We start from the raw sequence: 17,951 nt of genomic DNA, 5'->3' as shown, positions 1-17,951 counted from the left end.
TCCATTTTTGAACAGTGATATCACTTAAGCAATTTTCATTTTGCCCCTCCCCGAACTGCCACCTTAACGTGGTGGAGGGGTTTGAGCACCCGAATAATCCTGGGAGCTATGTTGTCGGGGGCTTCATGCCCCTAATAGGGTCACCCATGGCAAACAGGTCCTTGGAGACGGGTCTAACTAAGAGCAGTTCAGAAGCCCCCATGAAGAGAGAAACAACAAGGCCAGTTACGTCGCCCGGACTGGCGTTACCGGGGCCCCACCCTGGAGCCAGGCCTGGGGTGGGTGCTCGGCAGCGAGCGCCTGGTGGTCGGGCCTTTCCCCACGGGGCCCGGCCGGGCCCAGCCTGAAGGAACGACGTGGGGCCGTCCTCCCGTGGACCCACCACCTGCGGGAGGAGCCATGAGGGGCGGGTGCAGAGAGATCCGGGCGGCAGTCGAAGATGGGTACCTCGACGACCGGATCTCCGGACATGGAGACTAGCTCTGGGGACATGGAATGTCACCTCGCTGGGGGGGGGGGGGGGGGGGGAGGAGCCTGAGCTTGTGCGGGAGGTTGAGCGCTACAGGCTAGATATAGTCGGCCTCACCTCCACGCACAGCTTGGGCTCTGGAACCCAACGCCTTGAGAGGGGTTGGACTCTCCATTTCTCTGGCGCTGCCCGCGGGGAGCGGCGGCGAGCTGGTGTGGGCTTGCTCATTGCCCCACAGCTCAGCCGCCGGTGAACGAGAGGGTTGCGTCCCTTCGCCTTCGGGTCGGGGACAGGTCTCTCACTGTTGTCGGCCTACGGGCCAAACAGCAGTGTGGAGTACCCGGCCTTCTTGCAGTCCCTGGGAGGGGTACTAGACAGTGCACCAACCGGGGACTTCGTTGTTCTCCTGGGTGACTTCAATCCCATGTGGGTAATGACAGTGACACTTGGAGGGGCGTGATTGGGAGGAATGGCCTCCCCGATCTGAACCTGACTGGTGTTTTGTTATTGGACTTCCGTGCTAGTCATAGTTTGTCCATAACAAACACCATGTTCGAGCACAAGGGTGTCCACCGGTGCACGTGGCACCAGGACACTCTAGGTCGGAGGTTGATGATCGACTTTGTTGTTGTGTCATCTGACCTCCGGCCGCGTGTCTTGGACACTCGGGTGAAGAGAGGGGCTTAGCTGTCAACTGATCATCACCTGGTGGGGAGTTGGATCCGCTGGCGGAGGAGGAAGCCGGACAGCCCTGGCAGGCCCAAGCGCATCGTGAGGGTCTGCCGGGAACTTCTGTGGGAGCCCTCTGTCAGAGGGGTCTTCAACTCACACCTCCAAGAGAGCTTCTCCCTGATCCCGGGGGAGGTTGGGGACATGGACTCTGAGTGGCCATGTTCTCCACCTCTATTGTCGATGCGGCTGCTCGTAGTTGTGGTCGTAAGGTCTGCGGTGCTTGTCGCGGTGGCAATTCCCGAACCCGGTGGTGGACACCGTAAGTAAGGGATGCCGTCAGGCTAAAGAAGGAGTCCTATCGAGCCTTGTTGGCTCGTGGGACTCCTGAGAAAGCTGATGAGTACCGGCAGGCCAAGCGTGCCGCGCTCGGGCAGTCACAGAGGCAAAAACTCGGGGTTGGGAGGAGTTCGGGGAGGCCACGGAGGAGGACTATCGGACGGCCTCAAAGAGATTCTGGCAAACCGTCCGATGCCTCAGGAAGCAGTGCTTCACCAACACTGTTTACAGTGCAGGCGGTGGAAGGAATACTTTGAGGATCTCCTCAATCCCATTGTCACGTCTTCCGAGGAGGAAGCAGAAACTGGGGACCCGGAGGCGGACTCGTCCATCACCCTGGCTGAAGTCACCGAGGTGGTTGACAAGCTCCTCGGTGGCAAGGCTCCGGGGGTGGACGAGATCCGTCCTGAGTACCTCAAGTCTCTGGATGTTGTTGGGCTGTCTTGGTTGACATGTCTCTGCAACATCACGTGGCGGTCGGGGACAGTACCTGTGGAATGGCAGACCAGGGTGGTGGTCCCTCTGTATAAGAAGGGGGACCGGAGGGTGTGTTCCAATGACAGGGGAATCACACTCCTCAGCCTTCCCGGTAAGGTCTTTTCCAGGGTACTGGAGGAGAGGAGAGTCCGACCGATAGTCGAACCTCGGATTCAAGAGGAGCAGTGTGGTTTTCGTCCTGGTCGCGGAACACTGTATACTATACTCTTCATCGGGTCTCCATCGGGTCCTTGAGGGTTCATGGGAGTTTGCCCAACCAGTCCACATGTGTTTTGTGGAGAAGGCATTTGACCGTGTCCCTCGTGGTGGCCTTTGGGGGGTGCTCTGGGAGTATGGGGTCCGGGGCTCTTTGCTAAGGGCTGTCCGGTCCCTGTATGACCGGAGCAGGAGCTGTGTTTGCATTGCCGGCAGTAAGTCAGACCTGTTCCTGGTGCATGTTGGACTCCGCCAGGGCTGCCCTTTGTCGCCCGTTCTGTTCATTATATTTATGGACAGAATTTCTAGGCACAGCCAGGGGCTGGAGGGGGTCTGGTTTGGGAACCACAGGATTTCATCTCTGCTGCTTGCAGATGAGTTTGTCCTGATGGCTTCTTCTAGCCAGGACCTGCAGTAGGCACGGGGCGGTTTGTCGAGTGTGAAGCAGCTGGGATGAGAATCAGCTCCTCCAAATCCGAGGCCATGGTTGTCGACTGGAAAAAGGTGGTTTGCCCTCTCCGGGTGGGTGGTGAGTCTCTGCCTCAAGTAAAGGAGTTCAAGTATCTCGGGGTCTTGTTCACGAGTGAGGGAAGGATGGAGCGTGAGATTGACAGACGGATCGGTGCAGCATCTGCAGTGATGCAGTCGCTGTATCGGTCCGTTGTGGTAAAGAAGGAGCTGAGTCCAAAGGCAAAGCTCTTGATTTAACGGTCAATCTATGTTCCTACCCTCACCTATGGTCATGAGCTCTGGGTAATGACCGAAAGGACAAGGTCGCGATACAAGCGGCTGAAATGGGTTTCCTCCGTAGGGTGGCCGGGTGCACCCTTAGGGATAGGGTGAGGAGCTCGGTCACACGGGAGGAGCTCGGAGTAGAGCCGCTGCTCCTACACGTCGAGAGGAACCAGCTGAGGTGGCTCGGGTATCTGCTCAGGATGCCTCCTGGACGCCTCCCTAGGGAGGTGTTCTGGGCATGTCCCACCAGGAGGAGGCCCCGGGGAAGACCCAGGACACGCTGGAGGGACTATGTCTCTCGGCTGGCCTGGGAACGCCTTGGGGTCCCACCGGAGGAGCTGGAGGACGTGTCCGGAGTGAGGGAAGTCTGCGAGTCCCTGCTTAGACTGCTGCCCCCGCGACCCGGCCCCGGATAAGCGGAAGAAAATGGATGGATGGATGGATGGAATTTTCATTTTGCTTGGGAAACAGCCAGACTGAAGAGATAATTACTAATATGGGTTTGAGGTTTTACAATGTTATCGATGACTTTTTCTAACCAATGACATGTTGATATCTTGACAGTTTGTGCGGAATTTATTTTTACATTTTTGAGCAACATATTTGACTTCTTGTTTGAGAGAAAGAATGGGTAAGGGTTCCTCATCATTGTTTCAACAGGCCGCTCTGGGCCAATATGTACAAAAAAAACGTTAACTACATTCTTCATGTTGTGATTATCCCCATTTATATCATCGAAATGACTAGGATACATAGCTTTTCTTGATCGCTGTTCAATTACACAATTTAGTAGGTTCTCTCTTTTTTTTTTTCATATAGTATTCTTTTATAATATTACTTTTTGCCAGTTCTAATTATATCTGCTAATTTATTTTTACATGTCTTGTCTTTGTTCAGCACCTTTCATTTTTTGTTTGATAAACAATTTATAAAGATTTTTTTTTTTTTTTTTTTTTTTTTTTTTTAAAAGCATTTAATATTCCTTGAGTAAGCTAAGGGCTTTTTGTTGGTTAGCCGTTTTTACAATATTCTTTTTCTTTTTCGATATTCTTTGTTTGCCTCCTAGTTCAGAAAGTTGATGTTGAAGTCACCACAGATAAATAATAGCTTTGATTAACAGTAGAAGACAATTTCTCCATCCATTCAGTAAATGCTTCAGTGTTTGAGCCAGGTGAATGATACATACAACATACAACAACATTTTTCTTCTTATCATTATGAATCTTGACAGTTAAACATTCCATTGTTTCATCTATTGAAAATGACAGATGGGTTAACATACTAAATGATACAAATTTATGATTGAATAAGGCAACCTCACCTCCCATTTTACTTTCTCTGTTCATATATCTTAGTTCATAGCCATCTAGACAAAATTGTATATCTCTGTCTTGGTTAAACCAGGTTTCCCTAACAGCGATGACACTGAAAGGGCAAATGAATTGTTGCAGATACTTTTTGATAGAATTTAAATTACTATACATGCTCCTGCTGTGTATTATTGACAGTTTCCGTTCAAAGTTTCTGTTATTGTCATATTGTTCTTGAAATAATTACAGTTTGTATCAAAAATGGAGAGAAAATTGTTATCTGCGTCAATCTCAAATAGATTGAGTGTGTCTCCATGTACTTGTTTCCAGTTCCATTTGCTTGTAATGGAGGATTCTCTGTATTATGTCGAGTTCGTTGTGTAGATGTATTTGATGTAGGTCTATTCATATTGTCCATAAGAGATGTAAAGAGTCATGCATTCCCATATTTTGTCCATTGATGTTGTATTTGTCCAGTTCTTCTTTCTTTCTCACCACCAACACTTTGCCTTCTTCTTTCTACCTCATTATGATGGCTGGTCTTTCACTGTTCTTGGAGGGCAGCGGGGGGGACAGGCCTCGATGTGCTCCAGGTCCAACTCTATCCCCTGCTTTGGAGATAGGAAGCCACCTGTTGCTCCACTGAGCATGTCTTCTCCTCACTGAGCTGCCCACTGATTGTCTCCGTGGCCGCCACACATGCGTACAAGCGCGACTTGATTTTGATCCCAGTGATGATCACGAGTATATTGTTCCAGCTCGTCCACTCGCCTCTCCAAATCCTCGATGCACTGGTCCTTTTCTTCACTTTGGATTCGCAGGTTGTTTACCAACACTAGCAGAGTCAGGAGCTCTGTCTGCTGCTCACTGACAGGAGTCATTTGCCCAGCCAGGTAATTGAGGGAAGTGTTTATATCCTCGAACTCCTCTGGTGTTGGGCTTCTTTTTGGTGACATATTGGCCCAATTCTTCAGTGGTCCAAGTAGGTTCCATAGTGGCCCATAGGCATATACAATCTGGTCTTATACTTGTTCTGATACAGCTGCAGATCATTCTAAAGCTATTCAGGAAAGGTTCATTTCTGTCCTGTGAATGTATTTTTTTAGTATTAGTGATACTTATTCAAATGAGTATCTAGTTTCGATGTGTGTTGATACCAGTATGTCATCTTACCGGGGTAGTGAATACTGTATTCTGTGTACTCTAACGGATATATACTGTCAAAAACAAAGATGACAAAAAATGACTGAAAATTATGTAACTGAAACTGTTTTAGAGTGATATTTTCAAGGTATTTTGGTGTAGAATCTGTAATTACATAGGCAGTCATGAGATATGATCAACAATTTTACCCAAAATATCACTTACACAAGCGCTGCCAGATTTATCGCAATTGAATGGAAATGGCAATTTAAATGAGTAAATCACAAAGGCTGCAATTTTTAAGTACTATCATTTCCTCCACAAACAACAAAATCTCCTGTTTTATTCTGCATAAAACCTGCTAACCCTGTACAAACAGCATTTCCTCCACAAACAACAAAATCTCCTGTTTTATTTTGCATAAAACCTGCTAACCCTGTAGTTTAGATGTTAACAAACATGTTCTGAAATGCGATTCTTGTATTACTTTTTCAGTTAACATTTCAGTCTTTTTGTCAATTCTTCTGGATGCATTTAAAATGTAAACTTTGAACAGAATCCTGAAAATTGGAATTTCATATTTTTTTCAAATCATGCAGACCTAAGCAAAAGAAGAAGTTTAAATCTGTCAGCTGGACAAATTGTTGTAGGAGTAAAGATGTTTCGCTGCTCATCCAAGCCGCTTCTTCAGTTCTGGTCAAATAGCTGGTGGACACTGCCTTACTATCTGAAGGGAGGGACTAACTACACTGAAACTGTAAACAGCTATTGTCTCCAGTTTCTATTCAGACCTAACTTACCTTAACTAACTTAGACCTTTATATTCTTTGGTCTTACATGTATCATTCATTCACCATTAGGGTTGTCAAAAGTAGCCAAAATCAGTTATTAATCAATACTAAAACTAGTATCAAAACTAGATATTAATTTGAGCAGGTATTGATACTAAAATAGTCACATTCACAGGACAGAAATGCACCTTTCCAGAATAGCTTTAGAATGATCTTCAGCTGTATCAGATCAAGTATAAGACTACACAGACTAGTGCAGTTGAAACCAAACTTTACATGCAATATATAAAAAGACACATGTGGGTTTTTTTTGTTTTTTTCCTCACTATCTGACATGAAATCAGAAAACTTTTCCTGTTTTATGTCAGTTAGGATGATTTCTGTTTGCTGAATGCCAGAATAATGAGAGAAGAATTTTTATTTATTTATTTATGTTTTTAATTTTTTAATTTATTTATTTTATTTATTTTTTTACTTTCTCCAAAGTCAGATGTTTACATACATTTCATTAGCATTTGGTATCATTGACTTTAAACTGTATGACTTGGGTCAAATGTTTTGGATATCCTTCCACAAACTTCTCATAATAGTTGGCAGGAATTTTGGCCCATTCCTCCTAACACAATTTGTGTAACTGAGCCAATTTGTAGGCTGCGTTGCTTGCACATGCCTTTTCAAGTCTGCACATACATTTTCAATAGTACTGAGATCAGGGTTTTGTGATGGCCACTCCAAAACATTGTCTTTGTTATCCTTAAGCCACTCTGTAACCAGTTTGACAGTATGTTTCAGGTCATTGTCCATTTTGAAAACCCATTTGTGACCAACCTTTAACTTCCTGGTTGATGTCTTGAGATGTTGCGTCAGTATTTCCACATAGTGTTTATTCGTCATGATGCCATCTATTCTATGAAGTGCACCAGGCAGAGTGGCCTTTCAGCCAATGTTGGTACAGTACTCATCTCACTGTGGACAATGACACACTCTTACCAACTTCAGCCAACATCTTCACAATGTCTTTTGCTTTTGTTCTTGGTTTGAGCCCCCCCAAAGCACATTTATCTCTTGAGCATAGAACCTGTCTCCTTCCTGAGCAGTATGATGACTGGACATTCCCATGGTGTTTATTCTTATGGATAATTGTTTGAACAGATGAACGTGGCACCTTCAGGCATCTGGAAATTTCACCCAAGGATGTACCCAACTTGTGAAAGTCCACAATTCTCTTCCTGATATCTTGGCTAATTTCTTTTAATTTTACCATGATGTTACACAAAGAAGCCTTATGTTTCAGGTTTGCCTTCAAATACATCCCACAAATGTGTCTCTAATTAATCAAAAAGCTTCCAAAAGCATGACATCATCATCTGGGTTTTCCCAAAGTGTTCAAATGCATAGTAATGTTACTGTATGTAAACCTGAAAAAAATCGTCAAAAAATCCTTCACTCATTATTCTAGAATTTTGCAAATCAAAATAATTTTTGTAATCCTAATCGACCTAAAACAGGAAAAGTTTAGTTTCTCAGAAAAAAAGCATATGTCTTTTTACATAGTGTATGTAAACTTCTGGTTTCAACTGTATGGATGGATGTAACCATGGGTCACTATGGAACCGGAGCAACGAAGGATTACACAGATAGAAGACCATATTGTAATATAAAAGAAAGTAGCAAGATTTAATGTTGAAAATCACATTCTATTGTCTAAAGAAAGACAGCTTTTTTTTTTTTTTTTTGTAACTTAAATTTTTATTCATTTTTACAAAAAAAATCAATCAATATATGAACACAAAACATAAAACACAAAACGTGCCTGGGAGCACATACTAGTCACTTTGCTTGAATAACATCCATTTTCCCCATTTTTTGTTCATTTGTGGCTCCTGTAGTCTCAGTCTGTGTGTAAGTTTTTCCATCACAAATATGTCCTCAATCGTCGTTGTCCATTGTTCCTTTGTTGGTGGTACATTCGTCCCCCATTTCCTCGTTATACATTTTTTGGCTGCAATCAACATCACTTTTACAAGGTATTTATCACATTCAGTAATACTGTCATCCCGAAAGTTACATAGGTACAGAATTTCTGGTTTCCATAATATTGTGTATCCCAGGACTTCACTTATCACTTTACACACATTTTTCCAAAATTCCAACAGTTTGGAGCATTTCCAAAATATGTGTGAATGGTCAACATTCATTTCCCCACATTCTCTCCAACATTTTTGAGGTATCTGTAATTGTTTACTTTTCAGCTGAGGTGTAAGAAAGAATCTAATCAAATTTTTCCAGGCAAACTCCCTCCAGGCCTGAGAGCTGGTAGTTGTTTGGTGTGTCCTCCACATATTTAGCCAATCTTCATCCCCAATTTCTATATTAAACTCTTTCTCCCATTTGGATTTTACTTTTTGGGTTGTATGCTTATCTTCACTTAACATGGCTTTATATATTACTGAGATTATTCTAATATTGCTATCCCTGTAAGCTTTAGTCATTATTTGGATCACGTTGCTCTCTCCCCTGGAGGGTTCCGCCTGTATTTCCTTCTTATAATATTCCCTCATCTGTAGATAGCGAAAAAAGTCATATTTTGTAAGTTGGTATTTTTGTGCCAAACCTTGGAAACTCTCCAGCTTCCCATTATTTTCCAAAGCACACCAAGCTGTAATTCCTTTAATTGTCCAATTTTTTAAAGTTTGATCAAATTTAGCTGGCTTGAATTTATCGTCGTATGCTATCCATTTCAATTTTTTTGCATGATTTTGAATTTTACTTGTCCGAAGATATCTAAACCAAATTTCAAATGTGTGTTTGGTTATCTGGTCAAGCTGGCTTTTATTTTTTTCATATGCATCTTTATCTCCGAGGAGGTGTTGAATAGGCATTTTCAAGTTTCCAATTTCTATATCTTTCCACTTACCACTATAATATGGATTACACCAGCAATAGATGTATTTCAATTGTGCTGCTTGATAATATACCTTCATCTTTGGTAGTGCCATCCCTCCTTTCTCTTTGGGAAGCTGGAGAGTTCCGTACTTCACCCTGGGTCTCTTACTCTCCCATATAAACCTTGATATTATTCTGTCCCATGTTGTAAATTGAATTTGGGTAACTTCTACTGGTAATGCTTGAAATAGAAACAGGAACTTGGGTAAGATATTCATTTTTACAATTTCGATCCTGGAACTGAGATCTAATGTTAATGTAGTCCATCTTTCAATATCTTTTTGTACATTCTCTTGAACTTGCTTATAATTTTTATTATTAATGTTGGAAATATCTTTGGTCAGAATCATTCCCAAGTATTTTATTGACTCCATGTTCCAGTTTAATTTGTAGGATTTTTTAATATCTTGAGAGGGGTGAAGTTGAATTTTAAAAGCTGTGTCTTTGAAATATTTATTTTATATCCAGATAAATGCTCAAATGTTTCCAAAAGTTTCAGAAATTTAGGTAAGGATGTATTTGGGTCTTCCAGGTATGCAATTACATCATCTGCGAAAAGTCCAATCTTATGTTCTACTCCATTTATCTTAACTCCTTTAATTTCTTGATTTTGTCGTACTGCCTGTGCTAGAGGTTCGATAAAGATTGCAAAGAGCGTGGGCGAGAGGCTACATCCCTGTCTAGTTGATCTTTGTAAAATAATTTTATCTGTAAGATTCCCATTTATTTTTATTCTAGCAGTTGGCTGCTTGTATAATGTTTTGATGATTTGTATAGATTTTTCATTAAAGCCCATTTTTTCTAATACTTGGTACAAAAATTTCCAATCCACGGAGTCAAACGCTTTTTCAGCGTCGATACTTAACAAAACTGTACTTCTTTTTTCCCTCTGTGCCCTTTCAATTATATGTAGAGTTTTCCTAATATCATGCGTCTGGCGTTCATTGATAAATCCTGTCTGGTCTTCATCGATTAAGTCTGATATGAATGTCTTAAGTCTTTTAGAAATTATCGAAGTGTATATTTTATCATCAATATTCAGTACAGAAATTGGTCTATAGTTAGCACAGCATTCCTTATTTTTCCCTGGTTTAGGAATTACTGATATTATTGCTTCGGACCAGGATGCTGGCATTTTATTTTCTTTTAGAGTCCAGTTTAAGGATTTACATAGAATTGTTACTAATTCAGTCTTAAATATCTTGTACCATTCGGCTGGAAAACCATCGTTACCTGGCGATTTGCCATTTTTTAACAAGTTTATGGCTTTCAAAATTTCCTCCTTCGTTATAGGAGCTGTTAAAGTGTTGTTTTGATCAGTGCCAATTGATGGGAGGTCTAGTGATTGGAGAAAGTTCTTCCTCTCATCCTCGTCTGGAGAAGAAGATTGAGTGTAGAGACTTTCATAAAAAGCCTTGAAAACAGTTTCAATTTCCTCTGGTTTATGAGTTACCACATTAGTACATGGATCCCTAATTTTATAGATTGTGTTTAATGATTGTTGTTTTCTTAACCTTTTAGCTAGCAATTTTGTTGATCTTGGTCCCGTTTCGTAATAACTCTGTCTAAAATAGATGTGTTTCTTTTCCATTTCTTCTTCTAATATGTTATTAATAGATTTTTTTTGTTTCTTTAATTTGTTGATTAATTTCTGGTGTTCTAGTTTTTATATATTTATGCTCCAGTTCTTTGAGTTTTCTGGAACAATCTTCATAAGCTTGCATTTTTATTTTTTTCAACCAAGTTGTTTTAGATATTAATTTACCTCTGGCTACTGCTTTCAAGGCATCCCACACCACTGTTGGATCAACCCCTCCATTATCATTTTGCTGTATATATTGTTTTATTTCGTCTTTTATTTCTTGTACTATTGCTTCGTTGTTCAAAATTCCTATATTTAATTTCCACAAAGTTTGTTTTTTCCTACTGGAAATATTAATTTTCATATTCAGTGGATTATGGTCCGACACATCTGCGCATCCAATTCTGCATTGTTCTACTTTATATTGATCTGCTTTGTTTATAAAGAAATAATCTATCCGTGAGTGGACTTTGTGACTCTGGGAGTAGTGGGTATAGTCCCTCTGAAAGGGATTGAGAGCTCTTATGATGAGTGCATGTGCAGTTTTTCTTTCTCTAATCAGCAATAAATAAATGCAGAAGAAACAGCGCAACAAACATAAGTTATTTTTTTTTAGTTATGTATTTTACACTATAATATGCAACTCAGTGTAAAAGGATTCTAAGATTCAGAATACAGTACTCCTGATTGGTTCGTGTAATGGAATACATTGCAAAATACATTTTAATGCTGATATTCAGTATTCTGTAACTAAATACATTTTCAAAGTATTCTTGCCATCATTGCTTATCCTGCATGTCCCTCTTGAGCTTCCGTAGCCGTGAGCTCGGAGTCTCGTACACAATATATCTGTGTGCAGTCTTGGCATGTTTTGCTTTGTGATGAAATGTCAAATGTAACCAGAAAAGCCTGTGTTGTGCTGTTCATCTAATCCCAGGATCATCTCATAACAGAAGTCTAGCTTTGAAGTTTCCTGTGCTCAAAATGCTGACTTAATTAAACTGCCCGGGGGTGTGTCTGGAACTAGTGTGGGTGGGGCAGGTACAAATCACTTTTAACTTTCACTAGAGGTAGTGAACACGAGGCTGTCAGGGTTAGGCAACTCAATGACATTTACATTATTAGATTAATTACTATTGAAGATGAGATCTCATCTTCGATAGTTTTGACAACCCTAGTGACAAACCTAATGAAAAAAACATGCACTGTAGGTAAACTCTCCAGCAGCTAAGGTAGTCCTAATCAAATCTATGCCAAAATCGGGGGTTAGCTCTCCAGTAGCTGTGGTGCAAACTGCACCCATCAGGGAGCAGTTTGCACATTAGTGGCATTGAAGAATGGATAAAATGTAGAGGACAAATTTACCTATGGAGAGAATAAAGCGTACCATACCTCAACCTTAAAATTCTTTTTTCGAGCTTTCTACCATGTTATATTGTTGTAATTTTATCAAAGAAGACGTTTTATATGTCATCCATACATGTTGAAGTTGAGCAATTGGAGGGGGCCCAGAGTGTTAAAAATTAGAGTGAAACTTGTAAAACATGTTAATACATTGTTTTTGGTAAATATAGCCAACCAGGGTGATGACAGGCTCTTAAAAGGAAGTACTATATAAATTACATGCATTATAAATAGCTTGAAACAAGACAGCAATACTGACTGTATAATTATATAAACTACTTAAATCAAATGAAGTTGATATTTTTTGCAGCATAAGTATTTTCCATACACATTTTCACTAACTTGTCTTTTGGGTGTCCATCTACAGCTGTTCAGAGGCAACGTGGACAACAACACTCACAAGAAGAATGTGTTTGAGCCGCCGTTTTATGCCCGTTACGTGCGCATCCTGCCCTGGCAGTGGCACGAGCGCATCACCCTGCGCATGGAGCTCCTAGGCTGTGATGACTAGTCCTACTTCAGTCCCTCCAGCCACATCAAGCCTCCCTCCAGCCCCCTCAGCCTGCCTCTAGCCCCATCCAGCCCTCAAAGACCCCCCTTCAACCCCCTCAGTCCTTCTCAGCCAACTCAACGCTTCTCTAGACCCCTTCCATCTCCCTCAGCCCCCCTAAGACCCTGTCAACCCCTCTCAGGCCCGCCTTACACCTTCAGCCTCTCACAGGCCAACTCAAGCCCTCCTCAGGCCCCTTCCAGTCCTCCCTTAGGTCTTCCTCAGGCCCCCTGCAGCCTCGCTCCAGTGCCCTCTGGTTTCCTCTTCGGTCCCTCTCAGCCCTTCTTGAGCCTCCCTCCAGTCCCTCAGGCCCCCTTCAGTCCCCTCAAGCCCCCTCATGCCCCTCACAGTCCTCCTCCATCTCCTTCAGTCCTCCACAAGCCCGTCGCAGACCCCCTCCAGCCCCCCAGCCCCCCAGGCCCTCCGCAGCCCCCGTCCAGTTCCCTCAGGATCCCTCAAGTCCCCCAGGCCCCTTCCAGCCGCCATGTTCATGTTTTAAACGTAACAGTTGCAAGTTAAATTTTCACTAACAGCATATGTATAGCATAGGGAAATAAATGTTTACTTAATGTAAGTAGGGCTGCACTACATGTGAAAAACACAATACCTTGCAACATTGATTAGTATTGATATATACTATATATTGAAAATATTTGAATATACTTTAGTAGTTTAGCTGTTCAAAAAAATGGCTTAAAGAGGGTGTATTAAGCAAAATCCACTTTTTTCTACCATGTTATAACAATGTTCCCTCATCAAAAATATGCCTGAAGAGGTTTTAGATATCATTCATGCATGTCTAAGTATTTAAGCGATCTCTCCCGAGCCCTATTTGAACCCTCCTTATAGTGAGCTGTACAGTTCTGTTGAAAACTCAGCCCACAAGCCTACATCATCCATGTTCCCACGCATCAATTCTTCATAAATATATAAAAGCATGATACAAAACAATACACTAAAATTTGACAAACCTGATGTGCTGTAGTTTCATCAACAGGATGCACACTGGTTGTGATAGCGCTTTGACGGGGGAGTGTGGAAAGGTGGGGGGACACATCAAAAACAAAAGTAAAACTTAGTGAACATGTTAATACAATACATTGTTTTATGCAAATATAGCCTCAAAACAATAAAATGAAACATGATTATCTAAATATGTTACGTGTTTACTATTATTACTCCATAGAAGTGTAATATACCCTCTTTAACAAGACCAAAACAAGGCAGCAAGTTAGACTAAATTAAGAAAATCTGACTTAGTTTCTTAGGATATTGATTATTCTATTACAAACTGCTCATATTTTTACACTGCCAGTTTTCTAGTTAAAATATTTGACACAGTTTTGTCTACACAGGTGTTGCATTTTCAAAATATCTGGAATTGTTTACAGTAAATGTGAAGTATTAGAAGTGGTTTTAAGTTTTTTGGTTTTTAAAAAAATATATATATTCTTTGTGGATCTGTAACTGTCATCAAATAAACAGTTGTAAAAGGTTGCCCTGTCATTGTCTTGTGTCTTGTGTGTGTTTTGCTGTGAAGCGTTACTTAGATCCATGGGTGTGCTTCTAGACATGAAGGCAGCCGAATGAGGCCACAGGCTCTAGACCAGTGGTTCTTAACCTTGTTGGAGGTACTGAACCCCAACAGTTTCATATGCACATTCACCGAACCCTTCTTTATTGAAAAAAAAAAAAAAAAAATTCAAATTCAAGACATATGTATGTTTTACTGGTGCACAAAATAAATTGTGCATTAACATCACTCTGTTCAAATAATAAAACCAGTACTATGCATGAAATCACTACTAATTACTTACATACCTTTTTACAAAGACTTGACCTTTTTAAATACTACCACACTGAAATTATTTTAATTTTAATTTTTTTTTTTGTATTGTATTATGTATTCCAATAATGAACTTACTGTATTTGTGCTATTTATTATTTTTAACATTTTAACACACACCCGTCACCTAATTTCCATCAGGCTAGAATAATAATGAATATTTACTGCAGATCAGTGTGACTTCTGCTGTTGCCTTTGAGAGACCAGTTCAGAAATGCATGGTTTCACCTTGGCCACTCTCATGTCATTTTCACAGTCAAAGTCTGTTCCTTTTCTTCGTTTTTATGTTGTTTTATGTTTTTATGCCATTCAAACGGCTCATTTAAGTCGGGCGGGTACTTCGATAAGCACATCAAAGGGTGCATTTGTCGAATTGGGACACAGCCAGCATCCACGAATCATGTGAGTCGGGTGCGTGTCTTGACCTCCGCCGAACCCCTGAGACTGACTCACCGAACCCCTAGGGTTCGATCGAACCCAGGTTAAAAAACACTGCTCTAGACAAAGCAGTAGTAGGGTAACCATCACAAAGACCTATTGTTTAGAGAGGAGATGGGCAACGCAAACACAGCAAAGATGAAAGCCTTACCTAATCTGCTACCAATCAGACTTCACCACGGTAACAAGGCAATGAAATTATATTATGCACAGACTAACTGTGACACCTTAAAGCAAGAATATACTTATGTACTTTTCCTGACCAAAACTTTAGCCAAGTGGTTCGTAAACTTTTCACACCATGTACTGCCATCTAAGAAACAAAAAGGCTTTTTGAGTTCCACCAAATCTAAATCAGGTCTATGATAGAACTATGCTAGGTAGGCTTGTCACAGTAATTATTATATTGACTTACAATATATGACAGCTGGAGCAATATATTTTGTGACTCAATATTTATTTCAAAACTCACCAGGCTTTACAAATGGATTACTTTTCATCTAGAATTATCATAGTATTTGTTCACAACAATAATGATGTCAGAAAAGTGGGTTCCATAAGTGGTTGTCCAGAACACATTTTGTCTTTTTTTGTTTTCTTAACTAATGCATGGAGCTTTCAAAGAAGATCACGCATTGACATTGACTTCTTCCTAGATCACCACCACTGACTTGAAGCAAGTTTTGCCCAGTGAGCTTTTGCAATACAGACTTTAATTCATTTGAAATCAAAATCTTCATACAAAGAGATATAAATTCTCAAAGGACAATGTATTTTGGAAATGCAAAATGCTTAAGTGGAATTCTCATTCTCAACACACCCAACGGCCTTATTCGAATTACTTGATTGGCCTTTTCCAGTCTTTTTGGCTCCAAAATCTCATGTGTGTGCCACCATGCTGCTAATATAATCCCAACAATAATGACCCCACTCCTGATTTCCTAACTTTTGGGACACTGTTGATAGACCACCCTTCTTTTTAAAACACTCAAACTAAGCTATTAGTTTGAGTGTATGCTGAAATTAAAAAAGCAAAACTTCAAGTGAGTGTTCGCCTTCAGGAGGCCTTATTGTTCATTTATGTAATTTCTCTTTTTCTTTATATTTCTTTTCTTTTTTTTTTTTTTTAAATGTATCGTTGCCTCATCACTGCAAGGATTTTAATGGTATGCATTGTGTTCTTAACTGTCACTGCAGGAAAACTTTGGAAGGGTTCCGGCATTAATTTCTTTTCATGTGACTCAAAAGAACTTGACCTGTTCCTCGTGTCCCCAACCACAGCCCTGAAGATCAGCACATGAGCAGAAGGACAACTCCGGAGATGAGCTGTAGCCAAAGAGACATCAAGCTATATGTGGAAACTAGACCCATGTGTGGTTAGAGGGAGGACAAAGGGACAGAAGACAGGCAATGGAAAAGATTTAACTGAACTGTGCCATTTATCTTGTGATTACAAATCTTATTGGGTATGGTTAAACTGAAATGAACACAACAGCACTCCTTAAAAATGAACAGTTGAATTTGCCAAATTTTGGATCTACACCATTAACATTTCTCTGCATATTCTGTTTGTGATGGTGATTGTTTATGAAGTATGATTAATGAATAATCAAAAGGGAGAACGTATCATGGGAATGTAAACAAATGTCTAAGCAGATTACAAATTCAAAAGTATTTCTGAGGGGAGAGGAGCTCAAGTTAGTACAAGAGTTCAAGTATCTCGGTGTAGTTCTCGACTCCTCCCTCACTTTCAAAAAACATGTTAAAAAAATCTCCAAAACAATTCAATTTAATCTTCACAACTTCCGACATATTAGACAGTTATTGACATTAAAGGCAGCAAGAATGTTTCTCCATGCTCTGATCTTTTCACATATCAAATACTGCTTCACTAATTGGACCATGACCAGTGACACCACACTTGATTAAGATTGAATCACTGTATAAAAGAGGACAAAAAATCTTTGCTAAGAAACCAATTTCATATCACCACTGTCAAATTCTTGAAACATATAATTTATTGAGCTTTGAAAATTTCAAACACTTTAAGTATGCTTGTACAATATACAAAATCCTCCATGGACTTGCACCACCACCACTACAAGAATTCATTAAACAAAAACTTACCACTGGCAGGAATACCAGGGCGACTACTAGAGGTGATTGTGAGGTTCCTTATAGACGTACCACCTTCGCACACTCAGTCCTCTCAGTCAGAGGCTGTAACATCTGGAATAACATCCCTCACACAATAATAATAATGGCTTACACTTGTAATGCGCTTTTTCAAAGCCTCAACAATAAGAGAATCCTCTACGTATAACACCTTTAAAACTCACCTTAAAAAATGGCTCAAATCTAATCAACATTGCTCCCATTAGAGCTGTTCAGACCTCATGTACATGATACATATACGTATGTAGCATTACCATGATTGTCTGAACAGACTCATATTTTACTGTTGTTGTTGCGCGGTGCATGCATACATATATGGATGTAGGCATGCACCGCATACATGTACCCGGCAATCTATGCTGTTACTGTTTTTTACTGTTAAGTAAATATGTATATATGTGATGGATTCAAAATATATATTCAAGTTATATTATGTTATCTCACTGTTCATTTTAAAGGTACTGTAATGTAATGTTCACTCTTTATTAGTCATTACTATTAGTTATAGTCAGTTCACTACTTTATTTAGTCATTATATTCAACTATGTAAACTATGTAATCTGCACTAATGTTTGTTCTTGAGTCTTGCAGAGAATGTCTTTTGAAAGTGCAGGATCCCACGGGAAGAAGGTCACTGTGAAACTGAAACAGAAACATCATGGGAGGATGTTTTGTGGAAAGAGTGACCTTCTGGAAATGCAAAACCAAAATATAATTAAAGCCGCAAGCGGCATCGAACGGCCCTCGCGGGCCGTGCTTCGCACTCGGCCGACCCGGCACTCCCTGTGGGTGGCGCTAATGTGCCACTTGTCCCTTTTGTATTGCGGCTTTGGGCTGCACTTGTCACCAAACAAGTCAAAA

The 17,951-nt window shown here is 40.8% G+C and overlaps 1 protein-coding gene across 2 annotated transcripts in view; it reads left to right on the top strand.

Annotated features, from left to right (window-relative positions):
* Window positions 1-14,128, top strand: part of LOC117389783 (lactadherin-like) — a 73,017-nt gene extending 58,889 nt beyond the window's left edge. The window contains exon 10 of one of the 2 annotated variants that reach the window (XM_033987509.2): window positions 12,449-14,128. In XM_033987509.2, the coding sequence (XP_033843400.1) occupies window positions 12,449-12,592 (144 nt within the window). In that variant the 3' untranslated portion in view covers window positions 12,593-14,128. The remainder of the gene's footprint in view (window positions 1-12,448) is intronic. The other variant, XM_055231279.1, reaches the window with a different exon arrangement.
* Window positions 14,129-17,951: the final 3,823 nt, after the last annotated feature.

This window comes from Periophthalmus magnuspinnatus, chromosome 3 (genome assembly GCF_009829125.3).
Source record: "Periophthalmus magnuspinnatus isolate fPerMag1 chromosome 3, fPerMag1.2.pri, whole genome shotgun sequence".
In the NCBI taxonomy this organism is placed as follows: Eukaryota; Metazoa; Chordata; class Actinopteri; order Gobiiformes; family Gobiidae; genus Periophthalmus; species Periophthalmus magnuspinnatus.
This window is presented reverse-complemented; position numbering and strand designations above follow the sequence as displayed.